The sequence below is a fragment of the Rattus norvegicus genome, chromosome 13 (assembly GCF_036323735.1).
Source record: "Rattus norvegicus strain BN/NHsdMcwi chromosome 13, GRCr8, whole genome shotgun sequence".
Taxonomy (NCBI): Eukaryota; Metazoa; Chordata; class Mammalia; order Rodentia; family Muridae; genus Rattus; species Rattus norvegicus.
In genome coordinates, this window is record NC_086031.1 from 27,260,172 (window position 1) to 27,278,130 (window position 17,959).

Below are 17,959 nucleotides of genomic sequence, written 5' to 3' on the forward strand. Positions count from 1 at the left end.
CTTCAGTCCTTTCTGTAACTCCTCCATTGGGGCCTCCATTCTCAGTCCAATGGTTAACTGTCAGTACCCTTATCAGTATCACTCTTGCAGAGCCTCTCAAGAGACATTCATATTTGGAAGAACTTCTTGGTATCAGCAATAGTGAATGGGTTTGGTGGCTGAATATGAGATGAATCTCCAGGTTGGACAGTCTTCTTTTCTTTAGTCCCTGCTCCACTTTTTGTCCCTGTATTTCATTATGTGAGTATTTTGTTCCTCCTTCTAAGAAAGACTGAAGCCACTGAAGACTGTGGATTTTGGTCTTCCTTGTTCTTGAGCTTCGTATGGTCTATGAATTGTTTCTTGGGTATTGTGAGATTTTGGACTAATAGCCACTTATCAGTGAGTACATATCATGTATGTCCTTTTGTGACTGGGTTACTTCACTCAGGATGTTGCTTTCTAGTTCCATCTATTTGCCTAAGAATTTCATGTAGTCATTTTTTTAATAGCTGAGTAGTAATCTATTGAGTAAATATACCACATTTTCTGTATCCATTCCTCTGTTGAAGGACATCTGGGTTCTTTCCCGCTTCTGGCTATTATAAATAAGAAAGACTGCTGTGAACATGGTGGAGAATGAGTCCTTGTTGTATGTTGAAGCATCATTTCAGTATATGCCTAGGAATGGTATAGCTGGGTACTCAGGTAGTACTATGTCTAATTTTTTTGAGGAACCACAAGACTGATTTCCAGAGTAGTTCTATCAGCTTGCAATCCAAAAATGGGTGAATGATTCTCGTTGTCCACATCCTCACCAACATTTTTTGTCACCTAAATTTTTGATCTTAACCATTCTGATTGCTATGAGGTAGAATCTCAGGAATGTTTTGATTTGCAGTTCCCTGATGACAAAGGATGTTGAACAATTCTTCAGGTCCTTCACAGCCATTTGATATTTTATAATTAGTTGAGAATTGCTTGTTAAGCTGTATGCCCCATTTATAATACAATTATTTGGTTTTCTGCAGTCTAACTAATTGAGTACTTGTATATATTAGACATTAGCCCTCTATCAGATGTAGGATTGGAAAGATCTTTTCCTAATCTGTTGGTTGTCCTTTCGTCCTATTGACAGTAACATTTGCCTTACATAAGCTTTTCAATTCTATGAGGTCCCATTTGTCAATTCTTGATCTTAGAGCGGAAGTTATTGGTATTCAGTTCAGGAAATTTCTCAATGTGCCCATGTGTTTTAAGGCACTTCCCCATTTTCTCCAATATTAGTTTCAGTGTATCTGGTTTTATGTGGAGGACTTGATCCACTTGGACAAGACATTGTACAGAGATATAAGAATGAATTCATTTGCATTTTTTACATGTTGACCTCCAATTGAGCCCGAACCATTTGTTGAACATGCTGTCATTTTCCACTGGATGGTTTAGTTCCTGTGTTAAAGATTAATTGACAATAGGCATGTGGGTTCATTTCTGGTTCTTCACTTCTATTCTGTTGCTCTACCGGCCATTCTCTGTACCAATAACATACATTTCTTATCATGATTGCTCTGTAATATAGCTTGAGGTTAGGGTTGGTGATTCCCCCAGAAGTTCTTTTATATTTAAAAACAGTTTTTGCTATCCTGTGTTCTTCAGTGTTCCAAATGAATTTGCAAATTGCTCTTTCTAACTCTATGAAGAATAGAGCTGGAATTTTGATTGAGATTGCATTGAATATCTAGATTGCTTTATGCAAGATAGATATTTTTACTATATTTATCCTGCCAATTCATGAGAATGGGAGATCTTTCCATCTTCTGAAATCTTCTTCTATTTCTTCCTTCTGAGACTTGAAGTTCTTTTCTTACAGATCTTTCACTTGTTTGGACAGAGTCACACCAAGGTATTTTATATTATTTGTGACTGTTGTTAAGGGTGTTTTCCCTAAATTCTAACTCAACCTGTTTATCTTTTTGAGTGTATGAAGAGTTCTGATTTGTTTGAGTTAATTTTATATCCAGCCTCTAACTGAAGTTGTTTTTCAGGTTTAAGATTTCTCTGGTGGAATTTTTTATGTAATTTCAGTATACAATCATATAATCTGCAAATAGTGATGCTTTGACTTTCCAATTTATATTCCTTTGACATCTTTTTGTTGGCTAATTGCTCTGGCTAGGACTTCAAATACTGTATTGAATAGGTAGGGAGAGGGTGGGCAGCCTTGCCTAGTCTCTGATTTTAGTAAGATTGTTACAATTTTCTGTCCATTTAGTTTGATGTTGGCTACTGGATTGCTGTATGTTGCTTTTACTATGTTTAGGTATAAGTCTTGAATTCCTGGTCTTTCTAAGACTTTTATCATGAAGGTGTGTTGAATTTTGTCAAATGCTTTCACAACATCTAATGAGATGATCATGTGATTTTTTTTTTTACTTAGAGTTTGTTTATACATTGGTTTACATTGATGGATTTCTGTATACTGAACCATCACTACATTCCTGGGATGAAGCCTACTTGATCATGTTGAATGATCATTTTGATGTGTTCTTGGACTGTGTTTGCAAGAATTTTATTGAGTATTTTTGTATCTATATTCAAAAATAAATTGGTTTGAAGTTTTATTTCTTTGTTGGGTCTTTGTGTATTTTAGATATAAATCAAATTGTTGCTTCATAGAACAAATTTGGCACTGTTCCTTTTGTTTCTATTTAATGGAATTGTTTGAAGAGTACTAGCATTAGACCTTTATCAAGGTATCATAGAATTCTACACTAAACCCATCTGGTCCAGGGCTTTTTGTTGTTGTTGTTGTTGTTGTTGTTGTTGTTGTTTTTGTTGTTCATAGACTTAATGACTTATTCTAATTTGTTAGGGCATAAGGGACTATTTAGATGGTTTACCTGATCATAATTTCACTTTGGTACCTGGTATCTGGAAAAATTGTCCATTTCTCCAGATTTTCTAGTTTTGTTGAGTATAGGCTTTTCAGTAGGATCTGATAATTTTTTGAATGTCCAGAGTTGCTGTTGTTCAGTTTCCCTTTCCATTTGTGATTTTGTTAATTTGGATACTGTCTGTGCGGTCTGGTTAGTCTGGGCAAGGGTTTACCTATCTTATTGATTTTCTCAAACTACCAGCTCCTGAGTTTGTTGTTCATTTATATAGTTCTTTTGGTTTCTACTTAGTTGATTTCAGTTCTGAGTTTGATTATTTCCTGCTGTCCACCCCTCTTGGGTGTAATTCGCTTCTTTTTTTTTTTTTTCCTGAACTTTCAGGTGTGCTGTCAAGCTGCTAATCTATGCTCTCTAGAGTTTCTTTTTGGAGGCATGTGGGGTGATGATTGTTCTTAATAGCACTGCTTTCATTCTATCCCATAAGTTTGGGTATGTTGTGCCTTCATTTTCATTGAATGCTAAGAGTCTTTAATTTCTTTCTTAAAGAACTAAATTAAAAACTTAATTATTTTAGTTTTCTTCATAACTTCCTTGACCAAGTTATCATTTAGTAGAGCATTGTTCAGCTTTGATGTATATGTGTTTTGTTGATGTGGTTGTTGTTGTTATTGTTGAAGACTAGCCTTGGTCCATGGTGATCTAATATGATGGATGGGATTATTTCAATCTTCTTGTAACTGTTGAGGTCAACTTTGGGGAAAGTGTCATGAATTGCTGAGAAGAGGTATATTTTTTGGTTTTAGGATGAAATGTTCTTTAGATATCTGTTAAGTGTATTTTGTTCATAACTTCTGTTAATTTCACTGTGTCTCTGTTTAGTTTCTGTTTTCATGATCTGTCCATTGATGGGAGTTGGGTGTTGAAATCCCCCACTATTATTGTGTGTTATGCAATATATGCTTTGAGCTTTAGTAAAGTTTCTTTAAGGAATGTGGGTGCCCTTGCACTTGGATGTTCAGAATTCAGAGTTTACCATGGTAGATTTTTCCTTTGATAGTTTTGAAATATCTTTCCTTATAATTTTTGATAACTTTTGATCGAAAATTTTTTTTCTATATTAGAATGGCTACTCCAGCTTATTTCTTGGAACCATTTGCTTAGAAAAATTTTTTCCAATTTTTTTACCCTGAAGTAGTGTCTGTCTTTGCTACTGAGGTTCGTTTCCTGTATGCAACAAATTGCTGGGTCCTGTTTACATATTCAGTCTGTTAGTCTATGTCTTTTATTGGGAAATTGAGTCCAATGATGGTAAGAGATATTAAGGAAAGGGATTGTTGTTTCCTGTTATTTTTGTTGTTAGAGGTGGATTTATGTTTGTGTGGCTCTCTTCTTTTGCATTTGTTGTAAGAAGATTACTTTCTTGCTTTTTTCTAGGGTGTGATTTCCCTTCTTGTGTTGGAGTTTTCCATCTTTGTAGGGCTGGATTTCTGGAAAGTTATTTTGTATATTTGGCTTTGTCACGCAGTATCTGGATTTCTACATTTATGGTGATTGATAATTTTGCTGGATATAGTAGTCTGTGCTGGCATTTGTGTTCTACAGAGATTGAATTTCACCTGCCAGTCTAACTTTGATAGACTTTGTTGAGAATTCTGGTGTAATTCTGATAGGTCTTCTTTTATATGTTGTTGGATTTTTTTCTCTTAACTGCTTTTAATATTCTTTTTTGTTTTGTGAATTTGGTGTTTCGACTATTACATGATGGGAGGAATTTCTTTTTTGGTCCAGTCTATTTGGAGTTTTGTATACTTCTAGTATGTTAATGGGTGTCTCGTTCTTTTTGTTAGGGACATTTTCTTCTGTAATTTTGTTGAAGATATTTATTGGCACTTTAAGTTGGGAATCTTTGTTCTCTTCTGTTCATAATATCCTTAGGGTTGTATTCTAATTTTGTCCTGGATTTTCTAGATGTTTTTTTATTAGGATCTTTTTGCATTTTGCATTTTCTTTGACTATTGTGTCAATGTTTTCTTTCTTTTTTTTTTTTTTTTTGGTTCTTTTTTTCGGAGCTGGGGACCGAGCCCAGGGCCTTGCACTTCCTAGGCAAGCGCTCTACCACTGAGCTAAATCCCCAACCCCTGTGTCAATGTTTACTATGATCTCTTCTACTCCTCAGATTTTCTCTTCAACCCCCTGTATTCTGTTGGTGATCTTGCATCTGTTACTCCTGATTTCTTTCCAAGGTTCCCTATTTCTAGGGTAGTCCCTCTTTGTGATTTCTTTATTTGTTCTATTTCCTTTTTTAGGTCATAGAAGGTTTTGTTCAATTCTTTCACCTATTTAGTTGTCTTTTTCCTGTAATTTTTAGAGATCTTTGGGTTTCCTCATTAAAGGCTTTTACTTGTTTACCTGTGTTCTCCTGTATTTCTTTAAATGAGTTCTTTATTTCTTTCCTAAAGAATCATGAGATGTTATTTTAAATCCTCATCTTCCTTTTCCAGTGTTTTGAGGTATCCAAAACTTCTGTTGGGAGAACTGGGTTCTCATGATGCCAAGTATTCTTGGTTTCTGTTGCTTAGGTTCCTGTACTTGCCTCTTGCCATCTGGTTATCTCTGATGTGAGTTGTTCTTGCTGTCTCTAACTGTAGCTTGTCCCTCATTGTGACCCTGTGGACAATTGATCTTATGAGTGAGAGCCCTCCTAGGAGATCAGCTCTCAGGGTACATTTTGGGTTCTGAGGCCTGTGGGACAGCTTTAACTCTGTTTGCATATGGTGTCCGGAAGGATCCTGTCTCAGGCTGCTCTGAGGTTCCTTTGGCCTGTGTGCTCCTGGTGGAGCACTATTTGGCAGTTTGTGAAGCAAAAATGGGGTCTCTCTTTTGGGCTTAAGAATGACAGCACTCTCGGGAGACCAGCTATTTCTGTGCTTGTTTTGGGTCCAGAGAGCAGTGGAATAGCCTAAGTCCTAGGCTCAGATGGAGACTGGAAGGCGTGGGACTCATTTAAAATGTCCAATTTTTTTCTTCTTTCTTCCCTTCCTTCCTTCCTTTCTTCCTTCCTTCCTTTTTTCCTTCTTTGACAATTGTGTTACTTACATAATGTCTCATGATAATATTCTCCAATATCATCTGCTCTTATTCCTCCTCCTTCCTCAGAAGCCCCTCCTTCCCATGAATCACCTCATCTTTTTCATTATTTGTCCCCCGCCGCATTTACATTGCATTGTCTGAATGAGCACGGGTAAATTGGCAAATCATTACAAGTACAAGGTTTTCTTGACTGTGTGTCTTTAAGGAAGAGGATTCTTGTCTACCCAGGAAGCCCTAAGTATGTGTAGCTTAAAAGTGATAGGCTGGGGGCAGCTGTGCTATGTCTCTAAAATGGTTGTCTAGTAGAAATATGCAACATAATTCTCTAACAACAAACAGTATGGAAAGCCAAATTGGCTAATATGCAAAATCTCATTCTTTTTTCATTCAAATTATGTTTAGTTATTTTAACCTACTTTAGTATTCTTGTGTGTGTGTGTGTGTGTGTGTGTGTGTGTGTGTGTATACATCCAAAAATTATAGAAAAAGTAGAGTTCTTTTCATTAAAAACAATCCTTCATGTCTTTAAGGAAAAAAGGATTTTAGAAAAGAAAACAAAAAAACAAATCTCTTGTTAGCTTAGTTTTCAAATGATGTGACTGCTTTTCTCTAGAGCTGGAGAAATGATGACATTAAGATATTTAATGTCTGTTTCTCATGCCCTTCTGACATGTAGCTGAAGTTTTCCAGGGTTTCATTTCCTCTCCTTGATTCTAAAGTAAACAAACCCAAGCATATGAATTTTTTCTGTTTTTCATTTACTCAAGTTTTCTCTAAAAATTAGTTGCTGTTATATCTTTGAAATCTTTGAAGTTTACTAAGGACACGTAAATGCATACAAAGAATCCATTAATATGTTACACATATATTGCAATCATTTAAAAAATTCCATATTCTGTCTTTCAAAATTGTAGACCAAAATGACAGTACTCCCTTTCCGTCAACATTCTTCTCAAAGATATTCTCTTTCCTATATATGGCAAATTTCAAATGCAGCAAGAATTTACAACCAGTAAAGTAGGAAGTAAGGTCTGAGGGCAAGAAAAATAAATGATTAGAAGAAAATTGTAAAGGAACGTATTTGTGGGACTTCTTCCTAATTTTTCCACATGTGCCTTGTAAAATACTTTTTATCTGAAAAGGTGTGAAAAGGAGTATTAAGGATATACAATTTTTTTACACTTCTTTGTTTTTTCTTTAGAAAATAATTTTACTTATTCTTTTGTAACATTGTGTCTCATATCACAGCTACAGAAGTCAAAGATTCAACTCTTTTATCTCTTAAAGATATTAATGAAAGAAGATATGTATTTTCATTCCCACAGCCTCTTGCCCAGTTTTTTAGAAGTTTCTTTGTAAAAGATAACAAGTGAATTCCAGAGAATCAAATAATCCTATTAAAAAATGGAGTTCAGAGCTGAAAAAAGAATTCTCAAGTGAGAAGTATCAAATGGATACAAAAAATGTGGTGTATTTACACAATGGAGTACTACTCAGTTTTGATTATTAAGAACAATGACAACATGAAATTCCTAGGCAAATGGATGGAACTAGAAAATATCATCCTGAGTGAGGTAACCCAATCACAAATAGCCCACATGGTATGCACTCACTGATAAGAGAGTATTATCCCAAAAGCTTGGATTACACATGATACAATCCACAGACCACATGGAGCTCAAGAAGAAGGATGAGCAAAGTGTGGTCCTTCAGTCCTTCTTCGAAGTGGGAATAAAAATATTCATAGAAGAAAATTTGGAGACAAAGTTTGGAGCAGAGACTGAAGGAAAGACCATTCAGAGACTGCCCCACCTGACGATCCAGCCCATATATGTACAGCCACCAAACCCAGACAATATTGCTGATGTCAACAAGTTCATGGTGACAGGAGTCTGATATAGCTGTCTTCTGAGAGGCTCTGCCAGAACATGGAAAATACATAGGCAGATGCTCGAAGCCAACCATTGAGCTGAGAACTGGGTCCCCACTGGAAGAGCTAGAGAAAGGATTGAAGGAGCTGAAGGAGTTTGCAACCCCATTAGAACAATACCAATCAATGTGAGCCCTCAGGAACTAAACCACTACCCAAAGGGTACATACGGAGTCCCATGGCTCCAGTTGCTTATGTAACAGAGGATGGCCTTGTTGGGCACCAAGAGAGGAGAAGCCCTTGGCCCTGCCAAGGATCGACTTCCACCCCCACCCTCCCAGTATAGGGGAATGTCAGTGCTGGGAGGCAGGGAGACAGGCAGGGGTGGGTGGAAGAGTGGGGAAACACCCTCATATACAAAAGGGGAGGAGGAATGGGATAGGGACTTTATGGACAGGAAGCCAGGAAAGGGAATAACTGTTGAAATGTAAATAAATAAAAAACTATCCAATTAAAAATAAATTCCAATGTTAAGTTATCAGAAATAATAGGCATGTATTTGGACCATTATAACAGAAATTGTTTTATTTTTTAAGACAATCATAGTGATTATTGTATCTAATGACATACTTAGTAACTTCAATTGTACTTCAATTACTAGTTTAGCTTCATTAACTATAGAAGCATATTTCTTGCACATAGATATACAGCAATGGGGATTCTAACTTGTCTTCCTGCAATTCATTTCTGTCTTTTGTTACTGTTGCCTCATCACCTTCAAAGTTCTTGAGACTTCATTAACCTTGTCATTCATTTTAGCTTGCCTTAGCTTTTCTTTTTTTTATTTGTTATTTTATTTATTTACATTTCAAATGTTATTCCCCTTCCCAGTTTCTTCTCCACAATCCCTCTATCCTCTTCTTCCTCCACCTACCTCTGTGAGGGTGCTTCCCCACCGGCCCACCTATTCTTGCCGCAGGGGCTTAGTGTTCCCCTATACTGGGCCAACAAGCTTCCACAGAACCAAGGGGCTACCCTCCCAGTTATACCAGATTTCTTTACCTGGAAAAACAAACAAAAAATTTACAGAGAATGAAAAAGAAGAGTAGTTCCTAGGAGAAGGAAGTTCGAAGGTTCTGTTCATTCTTTACTCTGAAATTTTACAGGATCTTACCAGTATAATGTTCCAGAATCTTTGCCTGTGGCATCAGTTGTGGCCAGAATTAAAGCTGCAGATGCAGATATAGGAGTCAATGCAGAAATGGAATATAAAATAGTGGATGGTGATGGACTGGGCATTTTCAAGATATCTCCTGACAAAGACACACAGGAAGGAATCATTACAATACAGAAGGTAATGTTTCCTTTGTTATTGTTATTGTACAGGTACAAGGCCACAAACTATCCTGCTACCAGGACGACATTCATGAGCAAGTGTGCCAGACATGCTGACTGTCATACAGCACTATTGCTATTTTAATTTCCTATATAATAAGTTATGTATTTACATTTATGTCTCAACATCTTGTATAAATTTGAATGGTATTTTCAATAGTACCTGTCGATAATATTCTCTGATAAAACATCATGGTTGTTTATAGTGCTGTGCCAATCAGATCACTGATAATCTTGGAAATTTTGGACATTTTAGTAGTCAGAGAGTGATAAAGGCTATTTTCTTGAGAGGTCGATTAATAGGCATTACATTTTACCCAAATTCTTTTTTATGCAAGACAATTAAAATTATGCACCATACATGAGAATAATGCAAATAACTGGGATAATCAAGGTGAGGGATTCTTGCTACATTATCAATTACTCTTTTAAAATTATGTAACAGGTATGATTGGATGAATTTATGATAGTAAAATAGCATGGCGAGCTTTCAAATCCATTTTAGTCTATCCTTTACATAAAAATATAGATGAAATAGCAGTATAATGGGAAATAATATTTCTTTCCTTTAGCATACTCAATTTGCTCTACATAAGTGTAGGTAATATTAGTTTTTTTAATGTTGTGTGTGAAGTTTGTCAAACTGTAGTAAAGAAAAAAATTAAGAGAATTGGTTGCCAAATAATAAAGTAATATAATATCAAATACTTGAAATGTTAAAAATTTTGAGATTCACAACTTTCCTCAAATTAGCAGGTTTACTTGGGTTAAAACCCAGGTGCATAACTCTGTAATTAACAGCCACTGATAATTAACAAACCAATAATGAAAGTTATAGCTTAATTATTTCCTTAAGACATATGTTTGATTTTAGGCTAATAGGCAACACATTTCTGTTTTGTATTGCCAGTGGACAGATGCTGTTTTAGCTCATCCTTGCAATGATCTTTATGCAAAAGTTTTAATAAATAGGCTAGACCAACTGTTTGCAAAATGTTTTCTTTTGTTGCCTAAAACAAAAGGAATGAAATAAGGTATATTTCTTCTGAAAGATTTCAAAACTGTTATAAAATCAATATGGTCATATTCAAGAATTTGAAAACATACTAATGTTTTTTATTGATCTTAATAATGTACATTATAGGTCTTAATAGATGTGCTATAAATCAAATTTTGACTGGCATGAGATATTTAACTCAGTAATAGAAAACTAAAAAGTTGTGTTTGATTTTCATTTATTTTAAATTACACTTTCATTAAAGATGAGTGTGTGAACCTATGTGTTGGCATAAGTGTGACTATTCGTGGGTGCATGTTTTGGAGGATTCTATGTGATATGTATGACACCTTTCAAAACTAGTTCTTTTTGTCACTATGTGGTTTCAGATTCTGGTCCTCGGGGTTGGCTGGAGGAGCCTAAAGCCTCTGATAAAATTGATAGGCCCAAATATCAATTTATAAATAATAAAATAATTTCTGGATATTTTAAAATATTAAAAAGTGAACAATAAAATAGAACCTTCTCACATCAAAACATTAAATCACTGAAATGAACTTGAAGGGGAAATGTATTTTAACAAAGACAAATGTAAAGAGTACAAGTAATCTTCCATTATAGGTGACTGTTACTATCAGGAACAATTTAAAGTTACTTAGTCAGATTTCATTTCTAACTTCTTGCTCAATATTGTGAAGGTATTATTTATTCCAGAAAAATATGAGAAAATTATTAGTTGTCTCATGATGGAAGTGGTAAATTACTCATATAGAGAATTTCAAAAAAATTACATGATATTGCTTTATCATATTAAGCAGTTTAGAAATCCTTAAAGAACAAGCAAAAAATAAAAAAATGTATTATCTACAATTTCTAAACCCTGTTATGATTTTATAAGAATCACATTTATAAAGAATGAAATATTATGAAATAATAGCTAAAAAATTAATGCATGCTATGCATTTTGAGTACAGTAGGGAACGTTCTGTAATATGTAAATGCACTTTATAGTCAACTCTGTTGCCTAGAGAAGGAACTCATATAAATACAGAAATACTTTCCCAAGAAGTTGCTTTCTATAGAACAGAGTCTCCTTTTGGAAGAGTGTACATTCACCCATTTAAATGAATTTGCATTTTCACAAACTGGAACCTTAAAGAATTGTTGCCCTCCAGACAACTTTCCTACTACACTTTGTAGAACTGGAGGTATGTCTTTAAAAGTTACAGAAAAATTTTTTTTGTAAGTAACTTGGCTGAAACCTAAAAAGTTTCTTTGGTGTTTGTTGATTGGTTGTTTTCTGTGTCTTTTTTTTTTCTATGAAACTCAACATGATTTTTGATTTTCCTGTGTATGTGTGTGTGTGTGTGTGTGTGTGTGTGTGTGTATCTGTGTTTGTATGTCTCTGTGTGTGTGTGTTGTTTCTGTTGTTGTTTTGCCCTCTTCTATTGCTCTTTTCCCCTGTAGAACTATGTAAGTCTGGTGAGTAATAACAGTGACACAAAAATAAATGCTTTACTTGCTGCCTTAATATTTTCTCTGACAAATATTATTCTGTTACTTTTAAATTTAACCACATTGAAGTTGCAAGACAAAGTCATAAAGTATCTAAATCCTTTATCAGATTTTAATCTTAATAGTTTCTAACCCCCTTTCCTCGAGAGTCTTTTCCCCATGAATACCCTACAGCAAACATATCTCTTTATCTTCTGGGTTTTCTAAACCTGATTAAAATGGTCCATTAAGCTCCGTTTACACCATTTTATGGCATTTCTTACTGTGCTATCCTAATTCTTCATTTCCAACTTAGTGGCAGGAGCCTGTTGTAATGGTTCTTGCTCTCCTTGCTTATTGAGAGCAACCAACAAAAACAATTCAAGATTCAATTCCATCCCTAAAGCCACCCTTTAAAAATCATTGCTGTTCCAAAAGTAAATGCAGGTAGCTTCTACAATTTTGACTAGTTTGAAATAATCTACTTCATATTTATAAAACATTTACAAAATTTTATTTAATAGAAATAGTAAAATGTTTAGTATAATGAAGTCTAGAAATCAGATATATTTTACTACTTTTATCCCTTTGAAATAATTTTTCATTTAATAGTATCTCTACATATTAATGAGACTTCCTTTAGTAACAGCTACAAAAGTACACTAATGTCAATAGTCTTAATATACTCACATTGTTGGAACATTGGCGTGAACTTCTTGCCCCATTTTGACTGAAAGTGCAAGTTTGTCTATGTTATAAGTAGACTCTCTAGCTCTATCTCTTCCTTAAGTCTGTGGACCTTTGCGAACCAAATCTACACTCAGACCCAAATGTGCCAAGTCAAATGAAGTCTATGTCTTCTATTCCAGAAGAGACTTTTTGGTTACATTATATTACTGAGCTTGTACTGGAGAGTCCTCCAAATTCAAATTTTCTATTCTTTAGATTTCTACAATTGGGTTTAACATCTAGTTGTATAGTTAATGTGAGGGTTTTCCTTTTTATATATGTTGATACCAATGCGTCAGTGAACCAAGGCCCATGTTATTTCCCCCTAAACATTTCTAGAGACTCAAGACTATGGAATTATCACAACATTGAATGGCTCACCTAATTTTATGATCTCTTTTAAGAAACCTCATGGCATTATCTGTAAAATCTGAAAAGGCTATTTCTTGCCCATATTCTGAATATAACCAAGGAATTCTGAAATAAAAATGTTAACTCGCCTTTATTGTTTTTGTGACTACTTAAAAATATTCCCAAGATAAACAGTGAAACACTATGGGCAGTTCCCCAAAATAATCAACTTGTTAACAGATTTTCCAGTTCCTCCCCAATTTAGGAAAACATTTACAATCAGATAAGCAATATGTTGCAAGATTTCAGAAAAAGACATAAATGTGTTTCTTCTGCTCATTACAAATATGCAAATATTATCTCACATTGTATTACCAGGGTTCTAGTATTCATATAGTTATTACAGTTTGATTATGTCTTATTTGGAATATAGTTCTGATTATTTGAATGCATGCTTCTGATTCATAGTATAATTAAACTTCACGTCATATCTTTTTCATAAATTATATAACATTATATAGGAAAAATTATTCCAGCTTGAACATTTTTCATGACATGTGTTAAATATTTGTATATTCCTTTGTTAACATGAAATGAACTTAGGAACACACAGAAATTGGAAAGACTATTTTTAAATATGCGATTTTTGCATGAATTTCTACAGACGATGCTTAATGGATCTGTAGTGCAACATCTATAAGACTCAGTGTATTTTTAAGTCCTCATGTTATTTACATAATTTAATCAAAGCTTCTGTGCTATATGAATAGTATAATTACATAGTAAAATATAAAAAAGAACCTGATGATAATGTAAAAATGTTCATCATTTGGAAAAATGCATATTCTAATCTGAGGCCATTAATGAATAGTTTTGTGATGTTGTTTTTAACATGTCTGATAGAAATTTAAAATTCACATAGTGTAAACATTAATATTATCCCATTTGAGTAAAAACAAAGTTTTGCAATCCACATAGAGTACATTTCTATACCTAAATTTACAACTTAGGTCTTCAGGCTTTCTTATTTTTTCTTAGAGTTATAGCAATTTTCCATTATTGTACTTCAATTTTCATTTGAAAACCTCAGCAGGAATTAAATATGGAATTTATAAAATGTATTATTATTGGGTTATATTCGAGTGAAAAATTTGCATTTCTAAATGGCCTTCCCTTTGAAAGATAAGTAGTTCCAATCTGCTCCATAATTTGTTTATGGTTCATATTGTCGCCTTGTAGAGAAAATGTACTCATGCTACGTTAGCAAGATAATGCTCTGCAAACTAAACAATTTTTCTATGCCCATCCTTGTTAAGTGGGCTAAAGAAACTCAAATATGTATGTTGGCAGAATTTTTGATAATTATGCCTTCCTCTCTCTGCAGAGAGGAAGAACTAGATAGAACTTCTAATTTTGTTTCAACCTTCAACTCCTCTGCACATAATTGTCATATCTGTACTTATTTCCTTCTGTGGAAATATGTCTGTAGCCTATTACATGAAGTAATGATATAATGACTTTCAAAAGCAACTGTTTACTTCACTATCTCTTAGATGATGGCTGAGGTTGCATGGAAGACACATGCAATTTCATGCTCATTTTTCCTCTCATTAAAACTTTTCCTTTATGGATTTTATTCAATTAGTTCAGCTGCTGAAGAACTGAAAAAGTACTAGTCTTCTGTTGTACTAAAGATTGTTCTCTCTCTCTCTCTCTCTCTCTCTCTCTCTCTCTCTTTCTCTTTCTCAACCAAGATATAATAAAATTATAGTGCAAACACTCTGACATATGAGCACATATGCATATGAATATATGCTTATAACCTATTTATTATTAGACATTGATTAATCAACAATAGAGATAGATTTCAGGTCATATAAAGAAATAAGAAATCAGCAATCTTTGGTAAATATTGATAGTAATCTGATGCCAGCACAAAATACTCATGGTAACAAAACACTAAGACACTTCACTTAGATTTATTTTCTTCCTTGATTTTAATAATTACCAACAGCATGATTTCAGAGTGTTTGTGACTGATGTGTGCGTGCGTGTGTGTGTGTGTGTGTGTGTGTGTGTGTGTGTCTATGTAAGAGTGGGAGAAAGACATACACAGAGTGTAGACAGACAGAGACAGTCAGAGGCAGAAAGACAGAAACAGAGTCAGAGAGAGAGTCATAGACAGAAAGACAGAGAAATAGACATAAAAATAGAGAAACATTTTCTAGGTGAAAGTCATAAAATTTATAAGGCTAAATAAAAGTCATTAAAATGTAAATGTTTCCTTTTTATTCTGACTTTTGACATGACATTTTGATTTCTAAATTCATTTGACTGGCCAACTTTAATAAAGATTTTAAATCATGGATTCCACAGTATTTAGTCATTATATTATGTGCACAAAGGGGAAAGGCAACATTTAAAAGCAATACCAGTGGTACATGTCTGGATATTTGTTTTCCCCCTTTTAGAATTGCAACATACAAACTCTCCATACACTTAGGAACTTGCTTCATTTGACACACATTTTATATACAGGTAAACATTTCTAGATCAGAAGCCAAGTTTAAAGTTCAAGAGCATAAAACAGAGTATACATTTAAAGAGATGAGTTGTAGCTGCATAGATGCAATACATTTACTATGTGGTTTAGAACGCTAGCAAACTGTGTATGCTGAGTATATAAGGATTTTGACATTCCTTGGGAAAACTTAAAAAAAAAACAACAACAACATGGTTTACAGTAAGATGAATACTCAAAAAGGCAAGTTTAAAATTCCAGAATAAAAATTCTCCTCATAATTTTGGGTGAGCACAGAGATGCATCAGCAACCACTTACTGGAAAGAGTGTGAATTCTGCTTCTATGGGTCAGACTGGTGGCTAGAAGTAACAGAAGAGAGACTGGGAATATGTATCCATTAGATAACCAGTATCCCTAATTTGTTCCAAGGGGAATCTAAGAACAGACACTATGAAGTCTCTTGAAATTCTTGACCTAAGAGAAAATACTGCTTCACTCCCAAAACATGAATCAACTCATAACTAAAAGGTCTAGATTCTTTAACTATATCTTAGTTTTGATGTAATTACTTTCTTCCCTGCCCTGCTTTCTTCTTTATCCTAGGTCTTCTATCCACCCCCTCCTCAGCTATCATTCTGCATTTCTCTTGAACATCGTTGTGTGTTTTACCAGAGGCCAACAGCAATTAAATGGAGTGAACAAGAAGTCATATTTCTGAAATCATTGTTCCTTACTTAGATTATTTTCTTGAGTATTTTCTTATAGTAACAGAAAACTTACACATACACTGTGTGTGTGTGTGTTTGTGTGTGTATGTGTGTGTGTGTGTATGTGTATGTATGTATGTGTCTGTGTGTTGTGTAGGGTTTTTTGGACCATATCTGGGCATCCACTGGGCATGGCTACTTGGGACAGTGGAATGGTAGGCAGAGGGAGTTTGATTGCTTATCCCTTGCCACTGCCTGGTGGCTGCTGGGCTGGAGGGAAGCACCAAGACAGCATTCCCAGGGTAGGAAAACATGTTTTAGGTGTGGAGTTCTCAGAATCTTGGACATCCAGGTGCTGCTAGGAGTCATGAAAGAACAGAGAACAGAGTCGGGGGCCTGAGGGCTGGGGACAGCATCTAGCCCAGGGCCAGAGAATGAGGAGAGTTCAGGCTTTTCCTAGCCAGGAACTGTCCTAAGGTTGAATGTGGCAGGCTGGGTGGCAGTTGTGGCTGGGGGCATAGAGAGACCTTCTATGGAAGATTAGGCTGCTGTTCTGTAGGTAAAGGCCTTCCTGTTGAAAATAGACAGTCCATGCATCCAGTTTATTGTCATGGCCAAAAATGTTATGTGTAAAATCATAACCCACTTTTCAGAATGGGCCTGAGACTAAATACAATTTGCAGGGAGCAATGTCTGGGAAGGGAGGCTTATTGGCTACACCCTCTGGAGCTCTATGTACCTCATTAGCATGGATAACTCTGCGTTAGGCCAACAAGACCACAGGTCTCATCTCTTTAATGTGAGATGCATGGCATTTGTTCCAAGTAAGGAGTCTGGCAGGGAGCTGGTGGTCACCTATATCTCAGGTGTGTGCCCATAGAATCTCGGGGGTTGACCTGTTCTACTTTATCAAAGTTCCTGGCATGGTTTTATGTCCCACAACTCAACCCTTTTCTTCTTTTTCTAAAGTTGTTTTTCTTTTTTTTCCATTTTTATTGGATATTTTATGTATTTACATTTCAAATTTCCCAATCCCTCCTTCCATCCCCCTACTCCAGCTTCTATAAGAATGTTCCCATTGCCACCCACCCACTCACACCTGACCTCCCTGGCAGTCCCAAACAATGGGGAAACGAGACTTCCCAGGCCCAAGGGCCTCTCCTGCTATTGATGTCCAAAAAGGCCATCCTATGCTACATATGTGGTTGCGGCCATGGGTCCCTCCATGTGTACTCTTTGATTGGTGATTCAGTCCCTGGAGCTCTTGGAGTTTGTTTGGTTGATATTGTTATTTCTATAAGATCGAAAACCCCTTCAGCTCCTTCAGGCCTTTCTCTAACTCCTCCATAGGTGTCCTAATCCTCAGTCCTATGCTTAGCTGCAAGCATTCCCATTCTGTTTCAGTAAGGCTGAGTCAGAGCCTCTCAGGAGACATCCATATCAGCTCCAATCAGCAAGCACTTCTTGGCATCAGCAATAGTGACTGAATTTGGTGGCTGCATATGCGATGGATCCCCAGGTGGAGCAATTTCTGGATGACCTTTCGCTAAATCTCTGCTCCACTCTTTGTCCCTATATTTCCTCCTGTGAGTAATTTTTTCCCCTTCCAAGAAGGACTGAAGCATCCAAATTTTGGTCTTCCCTCCTTTTGAGCTTCATATGGTCTGTGAATTATATCTTTTTTCTTTAACATGTGACTGTGTCATTTGTAGTGAAATATTTGGGGTAGTGCAGAGTTATCAAAATAAAATACAACATACCCCAGAAGGGTACCACAGCATAAGCCAGCTGGGTAATGAGGAGTGGCTGCTAGAAGATTATTGAACCGATTGTTTGATGGGTTTTGTAGTTTGTGAGGGTAGTACCATCGGTTTTAAACATTTGATTAATAAATACAGATGACATGATTTCCTTACTATCATATACACTT

At 35.4% G+C, this 17,959-nt stretch overlaps 1 protein-coding gene across 3 annotated transcripts in view; it reads left to right on the forward strand.

Annotated features, from left to right (window-relative positions):
- Positions 1-17,959, forward strand: part of Cdh7 (cadherin 7) — a 149,854-nt gene that overhangs the window by 73,949 nt on the left and 57,946 nt on the right. For all 3 annotated transcript variants that reach the window (XM_017598763.3, XM_017598764.3, NM_001012737.1), the window contains 1 exon segment: positions 9,000-9,187. In XM_017598763.3, coding sequence (XP_017454252.1) covers positions 9,000-9,187 — 188 coding nt within the window.